General features: G+C 36.5%; 1 protein-coding gene across 40 annotated transcripts in view; it reads left to right on the top strand.

The window, feature by feature from the left end:
• The window catches only part of PCM1 (pericentriolar material 1), a 92708-nt gene that overhangs the window by 38202 nt on the left and 32703 nt on the right, over positions 1-21803 (top strand). For 25 of the 40 annotated variants that reach the window (XM_067022338.1, XM_059049411.2, XM_059049406.2 and 22 more), the window contains 13 exons: positions 657-830; positions 1350-1507; positions 1624-1862; positions 5812-5966; positions 6111-6240; positions 7252-7392; positions 8158-8348; positions 9703-9906; positions 11429-11648; positions 11738-11883; positions 12400-12587; positions 13544-13715; positions 16243-16598. In XM_067022338.1, the coding sequence (XP_066878439.1) occupies positions 657-830; positions 1350-1507; positions 1624-1862; positions 5812-5966; positions 6111-6240; positions 7252-7392; positions 8158-8348; positions 9703-9906; positions 11429-11648; positions 11738-11883; positions 12400-12587; positions 13544-13715; positions 16243-16598 (2474 nt within the window). The remainder of the gene's footprint in view (positions 1-656; positions 831-1349; positions 1508-1623; positions 1863-5811; positions 5967-6110; positions 6241-7251; positions 7393-8157; positions 8349-9702; positions 9907-11428; positions 11649-11737; positions 11884-12399; positions 12588-13543; positions 13716-16242; positions 16599-21803) is intronic. The other 15 variants (XM_059049412.2, XM_059049407.2, XM_067022339.1 and 12 more) reach the window with 1 other exon arrangement.

The following is a 21803-nucleotide window of genomic DNA, read 5'->3' as shown; positions in this document are numbered from 1 at the left end:
ATTCAAATGGTTTAGAGCCCAGGCTCTAGAGTCAGGCAGCCCTGAAATTGTATCTCACAAGGTTGTGTGACTGTGGACAAATAGCGCCCTCACTAAGCCTCTTTTTCTTCACCTGGCATAATGTATTTGTTCATAAAGGTGTTTTAAGGATTAGAAAACACTGGCATAATTCCTGGGACTCAGTAAAAACTCAACAACCTAATTATTCCTTTTGGTAAACATGTTATATGGTATGGTAACATGTAGATCTGTATGTTGTAGACAAATTGGGAACCTTCTGTAAATGCTCAGTAATGCCTGCACACCTGATTTGCCTAAGAGGTACTATTTTAATGGAATATTTAGTACTTCACATTTTTGATACTTATTAAGAAACATAGGAATATTTTTGACATTGAGATTTAAGCTGTTAACATCTATACCTGCTTAAAGTGAAAACTTGGAAGAGGGTTTCTTATGCTTTTGTCCGTAACAGAAGTAAATAAGGTGATGACATTTTGAATAACCTGTACTTGAAATTACATTCATTATAGTCACATTCCCTGGATATTGGACTGGGTTTAATTTTGTTTGTGCTGGCTGCTACTGTATGAAAATAGTGTATGCTTTAGTTTGCTGAAATGGGTGTTAATATAACTGTTTTTGTTGTTTATCAGGAAGTTAAATGAAGTTCGAAAGAGGCTGAATGAGCTAAGAGAATTAGTTCATTATTATGAGCAAACATCAGATATGATGACAGATGCTGTAAATGAAAACACAAAAGAAGAAGAAACTGAAGAGTCAGAATATGATTCTGAGCATGAAAATTCTGAACCTGTTACTAACATTCGGTAAGAACTTTTTTTAAAGTTGTTTCTCTAACGTATTCACCCTCACAGTACATTTAATATGAAAAAAGAAACCTCAATAGAGTTTGCCTTTTATTTAAGCTTTTCTCCTGTAAGTCTGCTGTTTTGGTCAGTGTACTCTTACTTCTTCTATAAAGAAAAACAAATAGGGAAGTACTGAATACAGTAGTTTAGTAAATTTGCTGTTTATTAGATCAACTAAAAGTTAATCATAAGAAGTATGTAACTTGATTTTCCTACCTCTTTATTTTTAGGTGTAATTTTGATTTCTTTTTGGCTGTAATTTTGATTTTTTTAGATGTTTTTCTTCTTAAATTTGTGAATAGGAGAAGTTAGTGAAAAGCAAGAGCCGTTTATTTAGAGGATGATTTTAATGGGGAAATAGCCAGTGATGTTCATAGTCTGGAATTATTTTATTCAGCAGTTCTAAAACTTTGATTTTTTAAATTATTACATATATTTTTTACCTTAAGTAACTTCAGTTTGTTTTCTTTCTTTTAGAAATCCACAAGTAGCTGCCACCTGGAACGAAGTAAATAGTAATTGTAATGCACAGTGTGTTTCTAATAATAGAGATGGGAGATCAGTTAATTCTAATTGTGAAATTAACAACAGATCTGCTGCCAACATAAGGGCTCTAAACATGCCTCCTTCTTTAGGTATGATTGACTCTATTCACAGATAATTTTACCATATTATTCTTGGGAAGTGGAATTCCTTTCTTTAGTACTCTTAAGTTTATTAAATTATTGATTTCACGGGTACATGTTTTCAGCAGATTGTCGATACAATAGAGAACGAGAACAGGGGATTCACGTTGCACAAGGAGAAGATGAGGAGGAGGAGGAGGAAGAAGCAGAAGACGAAGCAGTCAGTGGAGCTTCATTGTCTAGTCACAGGAGCAGTCTGGTTGATGAGGCTCCTGAAGACGCTGAATTTGAACAGAAGATCAATAGACTTATGGCTGCAAAACAGAAACTTAGACAGTTACAAGATCTTGTTGCATTGGTGCAGGTAAATACTGCTTGTATCTAAAAAAAAAAGTGTCAAATGGACAGTTTTATAAGGTAAAATTTATGTGTTTGATAATTATGTTGGTATAAGTATACTAGTACACATTTATTGAGTTCTAATTATATACCAGGTTTAAATGCTTAGCACTTTTCATGCCATATTATCAGAGACCAGCAAACTTTTTCTAAGGGTGACTTAGTAAATACTTTAGGCTTTATGGGCTATACAGATTCTGTCACAACTACTCAGTGCAAAAGCAGCGATAGACCATATGCAAACAGATGAGCATGGCTGTGTACCAGTATAACTATTACAAAAGCAGGTTTGTTTGGGGTTTTTTTGCTGGAGACCCCAGTTCTATATCACGTAGAACTTGGTAACATCTCAGTGAGGCAGATACACAGATTAAAGCTGTTAATTGACCAGAGTTATACCATTGTCAGAGCCAGAGTTGAGACTGACATTCTGGCTGAGATCTTAACTCACTTGATGTAGAAGAAAAACGATATTGTCTTATTCAGTAAGGCCAAATAAGTAAAGTTGGAACTATTAGTTGTAAATTTTAAAAAGCCATTTGAATGTATGAATGTAAAATTATGTAACTATTAACACGTCTATATTGACTTATATGGTCCAAAGGCTTTTTGCAGTTTATTAGACTAGGTATAAAACTTTCTAAGAACGATTGAACTTTTTAAAATCATTCCTTTTCATCTGTTATTTATATATATATATATATATATATATATATATATTCTTTTCTCAGTAACATAATCACTATAAAAATATCTTTAAGAGAGAATTCCTAAAGTATTGAAATTTATACGATTTTTGGAAGCCAAAAAACTTCTGATAAAATTAATGAGTGATTTGTTTTCATTTAGGTTTGCTTAGCTTGTGTTAGGTTGAAAAAAAATGAAGTATAGAACATTAAAAGTGACCACACTAATGTAAGAAAAACAATTTTTTTGTGAATGAAAAAAAATTCAGTTGTTATTCACAACTTCTTTTGGAATGCTACTTATTTTGAATTACTCAAGTAAAAGATGAATGTGCTCCCATTTTTTTTTTTTTTGCAGTACGCAGGCCTCTCACTGTTGTGGCCTCTCCCGTTGCAGAGCACAGGCTCAGTGGCCATGGGTCACGGGCCCAGCCGCTCCGCGGCACGTGGGATCTTCCTGGACCGGGGCACGAACCCGTGTCCCCTGCATCAGCAGGTGGACTCTCAACCATTGCGCCACCAGGAAAGCCCCCCATTTTTAAATAAAGGAAACACTACTAGTAAACTCCCTCTGAGCATTCATTCATAATCCCATTCTCCTTCACAGATGCTACTGTGCATATGTTTTATAGTATATGTATATATAAAATACAGTTCTTTTTTAGCTGCAACATAGTCTTCTGTAGTATCAGTGGACCTTAGTTTAATTAATCTAACATCCTATTGATGTCTACTTTTGTTTCCAGTTTTTCACTATTTAGAAACAACACTCCAATGAACATTCTTTCACAAGCTTTGTGGTGCATTTGTGTTTTTCAAGAGCAGATATGAAGAAGTGGAATTGCTTTGTCACACTTTATGCACATTTAAATTTTAATGGACACTGCTTAATTGCTCTCCAGAATGACTATATTAATTGATATCTAAGCAGTGGTGGATGAATCCATTTCCTTATACTCTTGATTACATTTTATTTTATTGAGATACCATATAGCTTGTTTAACCATTACTGGAATTGGCTTTTGGCTTTTTCTAAGGTTTTCCTGTTGTAAGAAGGGGTGTTGAAGGGAAGAAGGAGCGTAAACACATGTATACAAACAAACACATACAGGTTTATATACACACGTATATATTTTTGCTTATATATTCAAAGTATATCTGTAGACAGATACATAAACTGATAACTCTGGTTACCTATGCAGAATGGAATTGGGGAAAGGGATGGAAAGGAGATTTTTCTAAACATCTTTTTTACTTTTTGAACTTTGATCATATGACAGTAGTACCATTTGAAAAAATTAAGACAGCTTCTAAAGCAAATAATATAGGTTTTGCTATCTTGAACATCATTGTACTTGTTAATTACTTTCTCATTTTTTCTTTATGACTCCTCTCCTCAGATGCATTGCCCAGAGTGGGAATAATAGATCAGAAATGATGAATAACTTGGTGGCTTATAGATGAATCAGCTTAATTTCAGGCTTGTGTTGAATGCAGCTCTTTTGCTTTAGCTAGTGTTCTAAAACCTGAAATAACATGTATGAAAAATGAGAAAACTGCAACACACAGGGGTTGTGGGTCCTCATTCTGCGAGCTATTAAAAAAAAATGATCCAAACTCCCCAAGTTTTTATATGTTTAAGATTGATACCTTTTACGTATTTTATTAAGGGTGGTCTTCTTTTGCTGTGTGCTTACTTGTATGCTTTCCCAAGAGACTCAGGAGAAGGTTTAAACAGTTATATAGTTATATGATTGTATAAAACTATTATTACTCTTCTTGATTAGCTTAGACAATTTATATGGCCCTTATAGGGTTCCTTAGTCTGTGATGCAGCATGTGTTGAAACAATAATTCTTTAGTCAGTTACTTTTAGCTTCAGAGTTTATATCATTTCAGTTGTTCAGACACTCTCATGTGACAATCTGAAACTTTATGTAGTTTTTTTTTCCATACCTTGGTTTTTCCACTTTTTTATTGTGTGAATGCCTCATGATCCAGCTTCTCTGTTTTTGAGTCCCAACTGAGTTTCTTTTTAATCTTCCCATTTTAGTAATAAATCAGGTTAGCTTTTAGATTGATGAGAAGACCAGAATAACACCATGTCTATAAGCTTAAAATCGATTAGACAGTTTTACAATCAAAGTTAGCTTTAACTCTCTATTTCCAGAGGTTAAAGTTTCAGTTGATTTCTGCAGAGAAAGCATGAGTAAATATGAAGTATACAACATTAAATGTTTTTAAGAAAATGTCATAGGTTACCTCCAATCCTCCATTTTTTTAAAATAAATTTATTTATATATATTTTTGGCTGCATCGGGTCTTTGTTGCTGCGTGCGGGCTTTTTCTAGTTGTGGTGAGCGGGGGCTACTCTTCATTGCAGTGCGCGGGCTTCTCATTGCGGTGGCTTCTCTTGTTGCAAAGCCCAGGCTTTAGGTGTGCGGGCTTCAGTAGTTGTGGCATGTGGGCCCAGTAGTTGTGGCTCACGGGCTCTAGAGCGCAGGCTCAGTAGTTGTGGTGCATGGGCTTAGTTGCTCTGTGGTGTGTGGGATCTTCCCGGACCAGGGATTGAACCCATGTCCCCTGCATGGGCAGGCGGATTCTTAACCAATACGCCACCAGCCCAGTCCTCCATTTTAATAAGCACATTGATTTCAACAGAAGATATGTATCTACTGTTAGGGAGATATGAACTTTAGTTGTTTTTCCAGTAGTTACACATTTGAGGTGGTACATTCTCATTCATTTTTGTATTGTGAGCCATTGGTACTTGTTTGGTAAACTAAAGACCAAAGTGAGAAAAGGGAAAGCTTTTTAAGTGAACAAGTGATAATAGACATTGGTTGTTAAATTGTTAATGTAAGTCACATCTGAAGAAAAAGTATCTAATATCAAGAGTTCCCAGCGCCAATGATATATTTTGTATCTTTTTCATATTCTCTAGAAAGCTCTTGTTTGATTTTAGAATCTGGCCAAGGAAAGAAAAGGCAAACTAGTACTTGCCATTGCTGGGTAATTGGCAACTCAAATTATTAATGTACTGTTTTTAGTTTTAGTACTTTATTTCCTGCCATTGGTAGAGGATGATTTTCATTGCTCAAAATCATATGCTTTCCCTACTGCTTTAAATTTTATGTTAATTTTACAACCTAGTTGTATTTACTAAGGTATGAATTGGATAATGTCTTTAGATATCAAGATTGTTTTAATATAATGATGCTGTTTTAGGATGATGATACAGCAGATCAAGGAGTTATCTCTGCCAATACCTCAAATTTGGATGATTTCTACCCAGCAGAAGAAGACACCAAACAAAATGCAAATAACACTAGAGGAAATACCAATAAAACACAGCAAGATGCTGGAGTAAATGAAAAGGCAAGGTATGTTAAGCTTCTGGCTTTCAGGTCATAAAAGTTTAGTGCCTATTAGAGAGAAGGTGCTCCGCTAGGTACTGTATTACATCGTGCTTAATGCTATTATCAGATTTACTGGAGTCCACAAATATAATGTCAATTTAATTATAGAGAGAAATTTTATGAGGCTAAACTACAGCAGCAACAGAGAGAGCTCAAACAATTGCAGGAAGAAAGAAAGAAACTGATTGAGATTCAAGAGAAAATTCAAGCATTGCAAAAGGCATGTCCTGACCTACAGGTAATTAGGAAATTTCTTTCTTTCTGTTTGTCTGAAGAAAGATATTTAAAATCTAAACGTCAACTGAAAGTACTCTTTGTCTTTTTTTAGTGCTAATTTGATAGATTTATATCTTAATTTTATGATTAATGAAATGGATGGACAAATGAAATGTATTAAGGATGTACATTTATACTGTGAAAGGTAGCACATAGGAATTGACTCTAATTCTTATTCTTTCACTTGTTGGGCTGGCTGACTGTAGATTCAGAACATGAGTGTTTATAACTATGTATTATATTAAAATATTCTGGTTTGAACTTGGCAATTAAGGGACTAGCATTTCCATTTTTTACTGGCCTAAAATTATATAATAAAGCTGTTAAGCCATCCTGAGTTTTTTAGGGAGATTAAAATATTGTTTTTGTAGTTTGAATATTAAATGTATATATGCTTATTAAATAGTACCCTGTGCATGGGTTTTTGAGATTGAACAGAGAATGTGCAGTCTTTGACCACGTCAGGTAATCAGGAGGAGGGTTAATATGGGAGGGGAATATCAATTCTTTTTTGAGATTTTCCCTACACTTTATTGGTTAGCTTTATTCTTCAGTCAGGTTTTGTTTTCAAAGAAAGGGAAACATATCAAATGATATTTCTAATATAACTTTATTTTCTAGACTCTTACCTTTTCTACTTTATCTAATCCTTTTTTTCTTGTTCCCAATCTAAATAATGTGCAGAGGAATATATGTCAGAGTTGGGTTGAGTATGTGAAATTTTCCACAGTAACATTTTATCCCTCATGTCTCTGTTGTTTGGGAGGGTTGGTTACTACTGTTCAACTTTAGCCTGTGTTTTCATCTTTGTTTGCTTATGTCAGATTTTCTTTAGATCATGATGGCAATTGAAATCTGGTGGTAATAAATTGAATATGATACTAGAGCCCTAGAGAAGCAGTGAAATAATTGCTTTTATGGAATTAACATGTAATTGCTTTAATTCCTTATAATAGTTTTAATTCTTTTTTAGCTGTCAGCCACTAGTACGGGTAATTGTCCCACAAAAAAATATATGCCAGCTGTTACTTCAACCCCAACTGTTAATGAAAATGAAGCCAGTACAAGCAAATCTGCTTTTGAACCTGATGCTTCTTCAGTGGTAGATAATGAGGTATTGTATGTTGTACCTTGTTCCTGGGTCTTAAGGAAGAAAACTGAATATCTGTGAAACATGTTTTTTCTTTTGTTTTGTTTTTGTTTTTGTTTTTTTTGTGGTACGTGGGCCTCTCACTGTTGCGGCGTTTCCCGTTGCGGAGCACAGGCTCTGGACGCGCAGGCCCAGCGGCCATGGCTCACGGGCCTAGCCGCTCCACGGCATGTGGGATCTTCCTGGACCAGGGCACGAACCCGTGTCCCCTGCATTGGCAGGCAGACTCTAAACCACCGTGCCACCAGGAAGCCCGAAACATGTTTTTAAATGTAGCCTGTTATGTGTCTTTTAGTTGTGGGAAGAAATAATTTTTTCCAAAAAATAATTAAGTTGGTATATTTTCAAAATAGCCTTGCCCTTTATTAGCAAATATTTGGCAGAATTATATGTAAGGGTTAGTTATAGTAAATAGTAGTCATTTCAATTAGAAAAACCTGTCCTTTGGCATTTTATTTGTATGGGATTTATAGAAAACATTGTAACTTTCTTTTAATAGTTGATAATGTATACTTGGGTGCTACCTGTTTTCATAAAGAATTAATGATTGCCTAATTTTTTCATATTACTAAAATATCATTTTGACCTTCTTGGGTGTCTCAGTGTAAAAAGGATAGAGGGAGAATAGAAATATTTGTTGGTATTGACAATAGTATTAGGCTGTTTTTCTTTAAGGCTAAAACAAGTCCAGATATTTACACTAACTTAACTTAATTTTTAAAATAACAGTTGTGGTCAGAAATGCAAAGACACGAAATATTAAGGGAAGAGCTACGACAGAGAAGAAAACAGCTTGAAGCTTTGATGGCTGAACATCAGAGGAGGCAAGGTCTGGCCGAAACTACATCTCCAGTGGCTGTTTCACTGAGAAGTGATGGGTCTGAGAACCTGTGTACGCCTCAACAGAGTAGAACAGAAAAGTAAGAGAGCTGTTTAAATCATTTTTTAAAATACCACCTGCTTACGGCCTGTAGGATAGGCAGCCTCATTTCCCCTCTGCATCATAGCACAAATCTGCTGTTGCAGTGAGACTTGTGTTTTAAGCATCACCTCTGTGACTCAGTTTGACTAAATCCAGCTACTTGCTGTTCTAACTTCTCACAGCATCACCTTTCTCTCTTTTTAAAAAAATTTAAAAAGTTACTAAGACACTTGCTCAAACGGTGATACAGATTTTCTTGAGTATATAAGCCTTATTTTCTTAGTTAAGTTTCAAGTTTATAAAAAGAAAATGCTTGATACTTTGTAGTGCTTTTCTGTCAGGCCAGAAATAAGTGCTTTTTTTGAACTTAAATTGAGTAGCTGCTATTTGTAAATTTCCTAAGAATTTGAAAACATTTTATTGTATAAAACATTCAGTTTTTAGGATTTATGTTTGAAATTTCCATATTTAGAATATTTCTAAAAGAATTGATTATCTGTAAGATCTGTTAATTACTTATCTTTATAGTAGTATTCAGATCTAAAATTTTGAAATCCAAATTTGTTATGACCTAATCTTTTGGTATCAGATGGCATTTCTGCAACATTGCACTAAACCTTACTCTCTTTTGTACTCATGAAAGAACTATTCCTGTTCTTGGAGTGCCAATATGAATTTTATTGATCAAACTATATCTTCAGTATTTTATTGTGTTCTGTGTACCACGCATCTATACTTTAAAAAAGTTCTTTATATTGTTCTGTTAAACATCTAGGTTTGAGAACCATGGGTCTAGAATTGTGCTTTCCAGTACAGTAGCCACTAAGTATAGGTGGCTATTTAAAGTTAAATAAAATTTAAAATTCATTTTCTGTGTCACACCAGCCACATTTTAGGTGCTCATTAGTCACGTGTACTTAATGGCTACTCTATTGGACAGCACAGGTATGGATCATTACTACTGTTGCTGAAAGTTCTACTGGATAACTCTGATCTAGAGAACTGTGACTCAAGGAAATGTTGAAAGTTGAGAGGGGGTTTAGTTTAGGAATAAGTTTCAGGGGATATGATTACTAGGTTAATTTATATGAAGATTTTCTGGAAGGTAGTGTAAACAGATTATTACAGCAGTTGGAGAGTACCACCCATCTCATAGTCACTATGACTAAATGAAATTTTATATACACACACATATGCATATACATATATACATACACTTTTTTTGGCACAGTGATATATATATATATATATTTTTTTTTCTTTTTTTGGTACAGTGTCTGGTACATAATAGGTGGTAAAGTATTTAGCTCATCTCCAGAATGATCTCATGTATCTTGTCTCTTAATCTCTAGAACAATGGCAACTTGGGGAGGTTCTACCCAGTGTGCACTAGATGAAGAAGGAGATGAAGACGGTTACCTTTCTGAAGCAATTGTTCGGACTGATGAAGAAGAAGAGGAGGAGGAGCAAGATGCCAGTTCCAATGATAACTTTTCTGTGTATCCTCCTAACAGTGCAAATCATAACCCTTATAATGTAAAGGAAACTAAAAATAGGTTAGTTTCACTGGTTTAATTTTTTGCTTGATTTGAAGAGTCTTGGGTCTTTCTGACGCCAAGCAGTTCTTCAGTTCTCTGAACCAACTGTGTGTCCTACAATGTAATTGAATTCCACCACTAACTACTTGGAGTCAGGGCAGAGCCCACAGGTTAAGAGGCTCAGTCCCACAAGAGTGCCCTCACTTTAGATGCCGCGTTAAAGTCTCAAGTCTTCGGGGCACCTGCACTTCTGTCTGACTTGGCTACATATTTGGCGGTTCCCACAGCCCCTCTTCAGGTTCCATAATTTGCTAAAACAACGCATAGAACTCTGGAAAATACTTCTGTTTACTGACTTCTTATGAAGAACAACGAAGTGAAAGAGATGTGCAGGGCCAGGGATGGGTTGGGGAGGGGCACAGAGCCTCCCAGCACTTCACTGTGTTCGCAGCCCAGACGCTGTCCTGACCACCTCGTTCAGGAGTTGTTACGGAGGTTTCTTTACATAGGCAGAATTGACTAAATCACTGGCCGTTGAGGATGAACCTCAATCTCCCTCCGTGAAAGTTGGGGAATGGGGCTAAAAGTTCCAGCCCCCAACACCTGGTTGGTTTTTCTGGTGACTAGCCCTCATCATGAAGCTAACTAGGGCCTGGCAAGAAGGAGCTCATTATGAATAACAAAATAACAAAAGACAGTCATCTCAGGAGATGGCCAAGAGTTTTAGGAGCTCTGTGCTGGGAACCTGGAACAAAGGCCAAATATGATATTTATTGTATCACAAGACTACTGTCGTCAAGATAGATTCCAGCTAGATAAGATCAAGATTGATAAGCTTTGATCTTCACTCTTGTTTTGGGGAATTAAGCAAAAATAAAAATCATAGATAGTGAAAAAGATCTTTCAATAAAAATATTTACTACGTTTTTATTTATAACTGAAAAATGTTTCATGTATAAAAGATGGTTAAGTAATTCCACTTGATGGAATGTTATGTGGCTAAGCTTAAAGCATGAAGAGTGGAAAAATGCTTGTGGTGTAATAACTATAACTATTTTCATTTTTGTTTAATGGCACTTTCTCTATTTTTAATATTTGGTTACACTGGGTCTTAATTGTGGCAGGTGGGCTCCTTAGTTGCAGCTCTCCAGCTCCTTAGTTGCGGCACATGAACTCTTAGTTGCCGCATGCATGTGGGATCTAGTTCCCTGACCAGGGATCGAACCAGGCCCCCTGCATTGGGAATGTGGAGTCTTAACCACTGTGCCACCAGGGAAGTCCCATAACTGTTTTCACTTTGAAGAATACAGAATTATATAGACACTTCTTAGTGAAACATAAATGAAAAAAGATTCGAAAGGAATGAAAAATGATATTGTACAAGATTAGAAATCCAGAATTTTTCTCATTCTATTTTCCATACATTTTAAGTCCTGTGAAGAAAATACAGGTGTATGGACCAGGGTATCAAGGTTTATTGCCAGATTTTAAAAACGAAATAATTACTTAAGATGACCTAATGCTTTAAATCTTGTGTTAGGTGGAAGAACAATCGCCCTTTTTCAGCAGATGGAAATTATCGTCCTTTAGCCAGGACAAGACAACAGAATATCAGCATGCAGCGTCAGGAAAACCTTCGCTGGGTGTCAGAACTCTCTTACGTAGAAGAGAAAGAACAGTGGCAAGAACAAATCAATCAGCTAAAGAAACAACTTGATTTCAGTGTCAATATTTGTCAGACTTTGATGCAAGACCAGCAGGTAAAGTAGAATTTTTTTATCTTGTTTTTGAAGCAATACATGTTTTCCTCATGTCATCGGCAACTCTTCCGAAAATTTTCTTTCCACAGACTCTATCTTGTCTGCTACAAACTCTTCTCACGGGCCCTTACAGTGTTATGCCCAGCAATGTTGCATCTCCTCAAGTACACCTCATAATGCACCAGTTGAACCAGTGCTATACCCAGCTAACATGGCAACAGAATAATGTACAAAGGTAATCTGTTTCTTAGAAGTAGTGAGAGTGTATAGTAAGTGCTAAAACTGAGCAAGAGTTTTACAGTTACCTTCTGGGAGAAAAGGGCATGAGCCAAATATCACTTTCGAATATTCTCTGACACCTGAGAATTTTATAATATAAGCAGAGAGTTTGCTCATTGTTTCTTTTTAATACTGTGGACCTGACTTTTAAAAAAATTTTATAGTACTCAACTTTATACTTACTTAGGTAGGTTATATAGCGTATACGTTGTACCTCAGTAAAGCTGTAAACAACAATATAAACAATGAGTTTGTTGTAATTATGCCTACTATCTGTTAGAAGTGCTAAGCGCAGTTCTTGTTGCAGAGGCTAAGTTACTGAACTAAGCATGCAGGACAAGCAGATATTTGTTGTAGTAAACATCAGAGCAGTCAGTTTGTTCCACAAACTGTTGAATCATGTCTTACGTATATTCTTTCTGGATGGTGACATAACTGATCTTTAAATTACTGACTCCTTAAATTTTTACAGGTTGAAGCAAATGCTAAATGAACTTATGCGCCAACAAAATCATCCAGAAAAACCTGGAAGCAAGGAAAGAGTCAATAGTGCATCACACCCTCCTTCTCCCAGTTTATTTTGTCCTTTCAGCTTTCCAGCACAGCCTGTAAATCTGTTCAGCCTACCAGGGTTTACTAATTTTTCATCATTTGCACCAGGTAAGTGGCTGAAAACTTAAATGAAAATAAATAAATGCAGAGTGTTTGAGAATAACATTTGTCTATTTCATGGATTTTTATCAGTCCCTTTTGGAGTGGTAGGAAATGTTTGCACAAAAAGTTATAAACTCTTTTCTACATTGATTCTTTATGGTGAACGCTTAAACTGAATGTGGTTGCTAATGAAATTAAGTAAATTATGAATGATTGCTTAGCCTTTTACCTTTGAGTTATTCAGCAACTATTTATCAAGGAGAAAGGGAATTAACCTGTCTACTGGCTGCTGTACATCAGGCACTGAGGAGAGGTGAATAAGGCAATGCTCTTGTAGAGGAGCTTTGTGTCTTAGAAGGGAGATACACCACTAGAGTAAAGGTGTTTGGTTTAGGCTTATATTTACTTTTACATAGTTTAGGCTTTTATTCAGACTTTTCCTGTACCTGTCATGTGCCAGACACTGTATAAATGACTGGGATTCAAAGATGTTAAGCTTGATGCTTTAAGGAATTTAGAGTCTAGTGAAGAAGCTAAGAATGTTAATAAATGCTTAGTGCTTTGCCATGGTGGCTGTAGCAGTGGTGCAGATGAGGTGAATGGCCTACTTTTCCTTGGGGCAAGAGATTATCAGCAAATCTCTTTTTCTAGGGAAAGTGATATTAAAGCTAAAGAATGAATATAATTTTTTTCCAGGGAGATTAGAAGGGAAAGGACTTTCTGATTAATGGAACCACTTAAAGTTACAAAGCAAGTATTTATCTTTGAATCACCAATGCTGAAAACATAGCAGACTGAGTTATAAAACAGTGATTGAATAAATGAGTGTTACTTTATTTTAATCACAAACTTTTCTTTTGGTGGATTTGAATGGCATATTTAATTAAAACTATTTTTTAATTTCATTTTAAGTCCAAAGGTGCTTCTTTATTGTTGTCTTACCCATTATTTTTATTTATTAGGTATGAATTTCAGCCCTTTATTTCCTTCTAATTTTGGAGATTTTTCTCAAAATATTTCTACACCCACTGAACAGCAGCAACCATTAGCCCAGAATCCTTCAGGGAAAACAGAATACATGGCTTTTCCAAAACCTTTTGAAAGTAGTTCTTCTGTTGGAGCAAAAAAACAGAGGTAACTTTATTGTAAACATAATCCATTATTTGCTTAAACATCACTTTGTGATTACGTCTCATTATCGGTAATTTGAGAATGTAATTAGGGAGGATGTTTGTGATTGTCTGACTTGATAGTGTTGGGAATATGAAGTTTTGACATCTTCCCAGCTGTCACTCAGGCGTATACCTGCTGCTAACCCTGTACACGAGCGGTTCAGAGTTTTGATCAGGGTGTCCTGTGAGGTTCATTTTGGAAGGATATGACCTAACCCATAGAGTGTCTTTGGCCTTGATTTGATATCTGTCTTTAAGGTTATACCAGTTCACTGTTCATTGATGTAGAAATAGAAACTAATATTAACTGCTGGAGGATAGTTGTTACAAAGTGATGGCTCCTTTGTTTGATTCATAGCCCCTGATTAGAGTAAGTTCCTAAGGCCCATCCAGATGTAATACGGAGTACTATTAGGTTATAAAAACAACTTTTGCCAAGGAAGTTTTAGTGATACATAGTCAGGATTCCTTTTTCTCTCTGTTTCTCACATTTATTATTTTTTAATACAATAATCTTCCCAGTTATAATTTTGACCCAAATAGTGTGTGAAAGACTCATTGGATTGGCTCAGGTTAATCATTCTCTAAAGCATTTTTATGGCTCAATAAATAACGTTTTTAACGATTGTTTTTATCCAGAAAATGATTTTGATAGCCCGCTAGTAAAAAAGATTACAGCCTTTTTATTGTTGTTATTCACTTCAGAAAAACTTTTTAAAAGGATGAAAAATCAGAGGTCGGTTGAGCCTAATACTTGTTCTGTCAGAAGTATCTCTATGATTTTGTTTTTCCTATCCCTTTATAAATATATAGGTCACATTACTTCTCCTTTTACTTATGTGTGTGGGCATGTCTCAGCCTCTTAAACTAGCATTTTGACAGTTTAATTGTTAAATCATGAACATTTTGTTTTTGTTTTTCACTTAATTAACCAAAAATTCTTAGAATTCAACTTCGTGTTCACCTCCAGGAATCCTGTGGTAGACCTCCCTGACCTTGCTGACTCCTTTTCTTATCTGCACTAACCTTTTTTTCCTACTAAATCTTGTGTTACTCTGTGAAAGTATTCTGTTGTCAGAGCCTAAAACAGTGTTTAGTGCTCAATTGACATTGAGAAATGGTGGTTGAATGAATCTCCATCACAAGCAATAAACATTTATTCAAAGCTTTAGTGAATGGCCTTCCTATCGGAAGGTCACTACTTCATTATATGTAATTGATAGTAAAAAAAAAAAAATGCATCTGGGTATTATTATTTTAGATATTAGACCTACTTCAGATTAGACCTCATCTCTTTCCAAAATTTCAGCTATTATAGGTTTCCTGAATTAAATGGCTGGAGATAACAAAGAGGTCAGATGAAACATTGTAGTTGTTAGCTCGGGTCAGAAAACTTTTCCTGTAAAGGACTACGTAGTAAATATTGCAGGCCATAGTGTCTGTCATAACCATTTATCTTTGCCATTTTTGTACAGAAGCATTTATAAACAATATGTAAACAAATAAGTTGCTGTGTTCCAAGAACACTTGATTTATGGACAGTGAAATTTGAATTTTATGTAATTTTCATGTCTAATAAACTATATTTCTCCTTTTAATTTTTTTTCAACAATTTAAGAATATAAGAAGATCATTCATAGCTCTCAGACCATACAAAAAAACAGGCAGCAAGCTGAATTTGGCATGTAAACTGTAGGTTTGATAATCTTTGTCTTGAATTAATCCCTATAGATCAATGTCCCCCAAATTATATTCTTAGGAACTCTGTTGTCCATGTCAGGTTCTGTAATAAAAAGTTTCAGACAACGTGTTCACTGTGTTCCCTTCAAAGACATTTATAAAACACATTGGCATATTGAAAGTTCTGAGAAGTACTGCAGAGCTGTTTAACTTTGTTTTGCGTATTTTTTCCCAGATTTAGATAACCAGTGAATACCTATTAACATATTAAGGGATGCCAATGTTTAGCAGATAAAATTTGGAAAATGACACTAAGCTAACAGAGCTAAATAAGACAATGTTCAGAGAAATAAATTACTAGTTACATGGCCAATTGTTTTCACCAGATTCTGGTTATATTTGAACTGCTTTAGGTGACACAGATCCATGTATGTTTCCATACTTTTTACTATGGTTCTTTTTCAGTAGTTTCTTTAAGTTTTTTGTTTTTTCCTTGTATGTCCCATCCTCCCTTGATCTTACCTTCCCACTCTTTGCATCACGAATGCTGGATCTTTGGTTTGGAAGTCTCACTAGTGAAAATCGTTTAGTGGGAAAGGTCTAAGATTAAAATTTAAAGTAATTTAGTACCGTAGCCTGTGTAATATTTTCATTTTTAATGTGTATTTTGTGGGAATAATTTTATAGCCTATTGACAGTTTTTATTTACCTGAATCTACTAGTAGACTATAAATTAAGTATATCTGGAGTTTTTAGTAGATACAGAAGTATATCATTGTAATATATAAAAACTTATTTTCATTGGTAAGGAATCAAAAACAGCCCGAAGAGGAGGTGGAGAACAGTAGGACACCATGGTTATATGACCAAGAAGGTGAAGTAGAAAAATCATTTCTCAAGACTGGATGTGCAGTGTCTGTAGAGAAAACAACAAATAGTAATCGCAAAAATCAATTAGATACTGGTAGAAGACGCCAGTTTGATGAAGAGTCGTTAGAAAGCTTTAGCAGTATGCCTGACCCAGTAGATCCAACAACAGTAACTAAAACATTCAAGTCAAGAAAAGCATCTGCACAGGCCAGCCTGGCATCTAAAGATAAAACTCCCAAATCAAAGAGTAAGAAGAGGCATTCTACTCAGCTGAAAAGCAGAGTTAAAAATATTGGTAAGTACTGAAATTTGTTGACTTGATTAGCATAAATGTTGGTACCCTTACTCTTACATGTTGGCGTGTATCATTTCTGTGTGGCTGATGAGGAGACACTGTTGTAGACCCACCTGAACAAGGTCATTTTTAGTTACCTTTGAGAACTTTATAAAATTTATCAAATAGGGTTTAATGGTGTAGATATTTTAAAACATGGCATTTATTCTTTTTTGTGCTTCTTAAAACTTCTTACTATGTATGTGGTTCCTATGAGCTCGGAACTTCTACTGTTCTCTTGTTTAATATTATGTGCAGGACTTTGTTCATGACTTCTGGCTAGATCCGTGATTGATTCATTTGAAGAAATGTGGGCCTCTGACTACATTGCAATCTTTAAATATCATGTAGATGAAGTCACTTTTTTTTTTTTGTGGTACGCGGGCCTCTCACTGTTGTGGCCTCTCCCGTTGCGGAGCACAGGCTCCGGACGCGCAGGCTCAGCGGCCATGGCTCACGGGCGCAGCCGCTCCGTGGCCTGTGGGATCTTCCTGGACCGGGGCACGAACCTGTGTCCCCTGCATCGGCAGGCAGACTCTCAACCACTGCGCCACCAGGGAAGCCCTGAAGTCACTTTTAGAACAAGTTTGCTCTTAGTCCTTCAGGAACTGAACCTTAGTTAATAGGAGAAAACATTAATCCATATTTTATTGAACCTTGTCATTGAGTATAATATCAAAGTTTTCTTTATAGTGTTCACTGCATGCCGCTTTTTTAAAAAATAGATTTTTTATGATTTTTGAAGAACTTACTGAAGTCTAACACTAGGTTAAAAATTGATTTACTAGCTAAAATCTGGAATATTATCGTTAAAGGATGCTCCTTCCAGTTTGCAAGCGACACTTTTTGGCTGTGGCCTTGAAAGGTTTGTTCTGCGTTCAAGGAGATAGAATTTGGTGCTTAAGAGCAAAATATTCTAGGCTTATAATCAGAAAATTGTGAAAACTCACTGTACCTACTAACTTCTCTCTTAGAAGCTCACAATACATTATAAGTGTAGTAAAGGTCCTGGGACATTCTGCAGTTGAAAATCCACTTGTAAGCTTTGGCAGCAAACATCTCAGCCATCTTTGGATAGTGGAACCCTTGAAAAATCTGATGAAAACCATGGTTGTGAAAAAGAATACGTGTACATTTTTTTGCATTTCAGTACCTCATGTTTCCTAGAGTCCTGGGCTCCTGCTCCCACTCCCATGTGAAGGATCTGATTTCATGGTTAAACAAGCAAACTGGAGCAGGGGTAACATTTTTCTCTGCATACACATTATCATCCTTGAAATAATTTTCCAGTTAATGTAGGTTTGGGAGGAGCTGATTACTTTAGTAGATTAGTGATCTGAAACCATTCAAATGAATGAAAATACAACTACAGTGCCTTCTCCATGGTCACTCTTGGTGCCACTAGAGATTTAAGTAGATAATGACCATTCTGAGAGAGGCCCTCTGGGTAACTCTGAACTTCTTATTAACGTAGTTGCTCCAACAAAATGCTTTTTGTCATATGAGTAAATGGAAAGAAACTAACATGTTATCCCAGCATTCTCTCATTCAGCTGGTTATCTTGAGTGTGCTAGGGCAGTGCTTCTTGAATTTTATAATGTTTCATACAAATCTCCTTGGGAATCTTGCTTTAAAGTCAGAGTCTGATACAGTCAGTCTGAGGAGGGACCTGATAGTATGCATTTCTAACAAGCTCTCCCATGCGTTGTTGATCAGTTTTGACAGTGTAGTCTGTGGAATACAGTTTGAGTAGCATGGTCTTAGAGGGCACTCAGCCAACATATGGCCATGTCTGCCTGAGCCTAGAAATCCTGGTATATTTGTATTTTTGAAACCCCTTTATTCTGAAGAATTATGGTTCCAGATATACAATTCAGCTTTTCTTTTACTTCAAGGCAAAGATTGACATTCTGATCTATTTGCTCTCTTCTCTCATACTTAAGTATAAAAATACTTGCCAAAACTGCACATTCACATTTGTTCAGGAGGGTTTTAAGACCATCTGTTAGTGGGAGCTCCACTTCAAGGTGCACACACAAAGATAAAAGACCTGATAGCAGAACCGAACTAATATATGCAGAGTCAAAATAATATGTAGCAAGATCAAATGAGCTAAGTCCTTGCTATGCAGAATGTGAACCATGGACAAGCAACATCCGCATCATCTGGGAGCTTATTAGAAATGCAGACTGTTGGGCCCCACCTCATACCATTTGAATCAGTACGCATTGTTTTCCTGTTTGCATATTAGCAAGATTCCCGTTGTTTTAATACGAATATATACACATTAAAGTCTGAGAAGTGCTGAGCTAGACCACTAATTTATGTTGCGTTTGTTCTCTTTGTGGGATAGGAATAGCCATGATTTCTTAGAAGAAAGAATGTTTACTCTGTCTTAAAGGAAGTAGGAATGGAGGTCGATGGAGGGAAGATTGGAAAGCATTCCAAACTGTAGTAACAATAGGAAAAGTAATATAGAGTCAGGGTGAAGCAAGAAGAGAAGGTGAGAGAAGTGGGGAAGGAAATAGGCCAGCACAGTGGGACTTAATTAAGTTGCTGTCTTAAAAGGTGTAGTACAGCCAGTTATACTGTTCCAGATTTGAGCTGTTGCTATGTTTTTTGCACATGTTGACAGTCTTTCAGAAGTAGCATGCTAAATCTTCATTTAACTTTGTTTCACATGATAGTAATGTACCAATGATGGTAATCTTTAGAAGGTCTTTTTATGTAAAGATACATATTATTGCATGCAAAGTAAGATTTTACAAATTATGTGCTAATTATCTTTTAAGCTTCATTTCAAATTCAGACTTTGAGTTGAGCGTGACTTCTTGCCTTGCTGGGTACTTGAGTTATCAGATATATAGCTTGGTTAACAGACCCATAATTTGGCTGCACTCTACCAGACACATTTCCTCTTTTGATGTCATTAGAGAGGAGTAGAAGCATATAGTCTAGATGGTCCTCATTCTTGTCTTGGGAAATTGGATGAGACTGTTAGTATACTGACTTCTAGGTTCCACCTAGCCCTGAATCTTTTCGTTTCTTTCTTCCCCCACTCTTCTTGCTCACTAATGAAGATTGAGATAAAATGGATGTCTAGCATTAGGCAAGATAAGCCCTGACAGATGTGGCCCTTTTTAGATTCAGAGTTTATTATTTAATGAAGTCAGAGAAAGGAAGGGTAGCCAAAGGTGCCAGCTCCCCGTGTCCCGTATTCCACTCACCACAAGGGTGGCGCTGAAACAGAAGGGGCCAGGTGATAGTTGCATCTTGAGTGGTGGGGCACCCTGTAGCCTAGGAGCCAATGCTGTGCTGTAGCTAAGCCACAGTAGAGAATGGAGATGTACCCTCGGGGTGAGGCGAACCGGTCTCATGTTTTCATCAGAGCCCAGGAGATGAGAAGTTCTCTCATGACAGCCTTTCAGAGGAAAGAGAGGAAAATCATAAGGCCTTCTGCCAAGACTTAGATTCAGCGACGGTTCAGTCCTTCCCAGTGTGGCCTGTGTAGGTACATGGTAGGTCTCCAGGGTGCTGTGGCTGAGCTGTTTCCCTGTAATGGAGACACAACTAGAAATACTGTTTCTTCTAGCTCTGTCAGCCACTCGTGCTGAGAAAAACAGGAGATAACCCCCCTTATAATAATGACCATCATATGTCGTTGTTGCTGTTGTTATATCAGCTGGCCTGGCCAGTGTTACTCTGAAGTATTACTGACTTTCATTAAATCTTCTACTTTCCCTGGAGGATTACTATTAAAGTGCCCCAGAGAGAAACTAATCAACAGTAGTACCTTAACTTTGGAAGTCTAGCCCTTGATATTTTAAAATTGGGACTCATGTAAAACCATGGGGTTTTTTTTTTTCCCTCTTTTTATAGCATCGTAAAAATTATAGCATGCTTCTCTTCACAGTCTTATCTCTTTTGGAGGATGACTGATTTTGTTTTTTTCCCTCACTACTGGGGCTCCCTAAAGACAATTTTGTGTAGGCTACATAATATATATTTTAATTTTGATTAGAATCCATTCAGCATTTTTCAGATGATTCAGTAACAGCAGTTTGAAGCTTAATTTCATTTATATAAATGTTCTTGTTAGAATAACATACTTTATTTTCTTCAGAGCTATGCTTGCTGTTAATTAAATACGCAATAGTACTACCATTTATATCATTTTACATATTGCTCTTGGCAATCATACCTTTTATTGCTTTTTATGAAATAGTCCAAAGTAACCAACAGGGCTCTTTTTCCGGTAAGTTTCATGCAGAATGAATGAGAGTGGCTTGAGAGTCTGAGAGACCAACAAAGAAATCAGGAACCTATACATGAGATGATGAAGTCCTAACTTGAGTGATGGCCTTAGAGAAAGAAAGGGAAGTTGAATCCAGATAGGATATCACAGAGAATAATTTGAGAGTATATTGGGAACTCATTTGTTATTAACAGAGCAGCCGTTGTGATCTAGAGAGATAAGCAGCAAGGCTTCAGGTTCTGCTGGCTCTTTCAGAGAGTGAGCAAAAATCAGAGCCCTGTTGTTCTTAGAGAAAACTTGGCTGGAGGAGATCCATACAACCCCTCCTTCCATGGGGAGGGCACTTCCCTCCCTTCCAAGAGTAGCAGTCTTTTGCCACTTCAAAGTACTAATGGGAAAGGGTGTCACTGAAAAAAGAGGTGGCATCCTCCCTACCCTGAACATGGTAAAGCATTTACCTTTGCAGCTGAGGAGCCTGAGGAGTCGAGAGGCTTCTTTCTTCACTGTCTTGATGGGAGGCTGACAGCTTGCCAGCCAGACCGTTGCTTCACCGTGGGCATGCGACTTCCAAGCACTGCCAGCATGCTGCCATTAACGCTGCCCAGCAGCCGGGTCCAGCCTGAAGGGTAGATAAGAGTCGGGACTAACCCAGTGAACATAACAGTGCACCGAAAAGGGGCCAGCAGCCAGAGAGAAGTCATAGAAGCAGACCGCTAGAACAGGTAAAATCTAGTAAAAACAGAATTATTGAAGGAAATACTCACTCGAGCAAAATGATAAGAATATTCAAGCAGGCAGATTGAATTATTTTTAAAAAGCAGATTGAATTATAACATGAATTCTTTAGAACTAGAAAAAATGATTTTCACATTTAATGTTTGAAAAAGAGGACAAATGCTATTAAGTTCCAA

Source organism: Kogia breviceps, chromosome 20 (assembly GCF_026419965.1).
Source record: "Kogia breviceps isolate mKogBre1 chromosome 20, mKogBre1 haplotype 1, whole genome shotgun sequence".
Lineage (NCBI taxonomy): Eukaryota > Metazoa > Chordata > Mammalia > Artiodactyla > Physeteridae > Kogia > Kogia breviceps.
The sequence above is the reverse complement of the archived record's forward strand: the minus strand, read 5'-3'. Positions and strand labels throughout refer to the sequence as shown.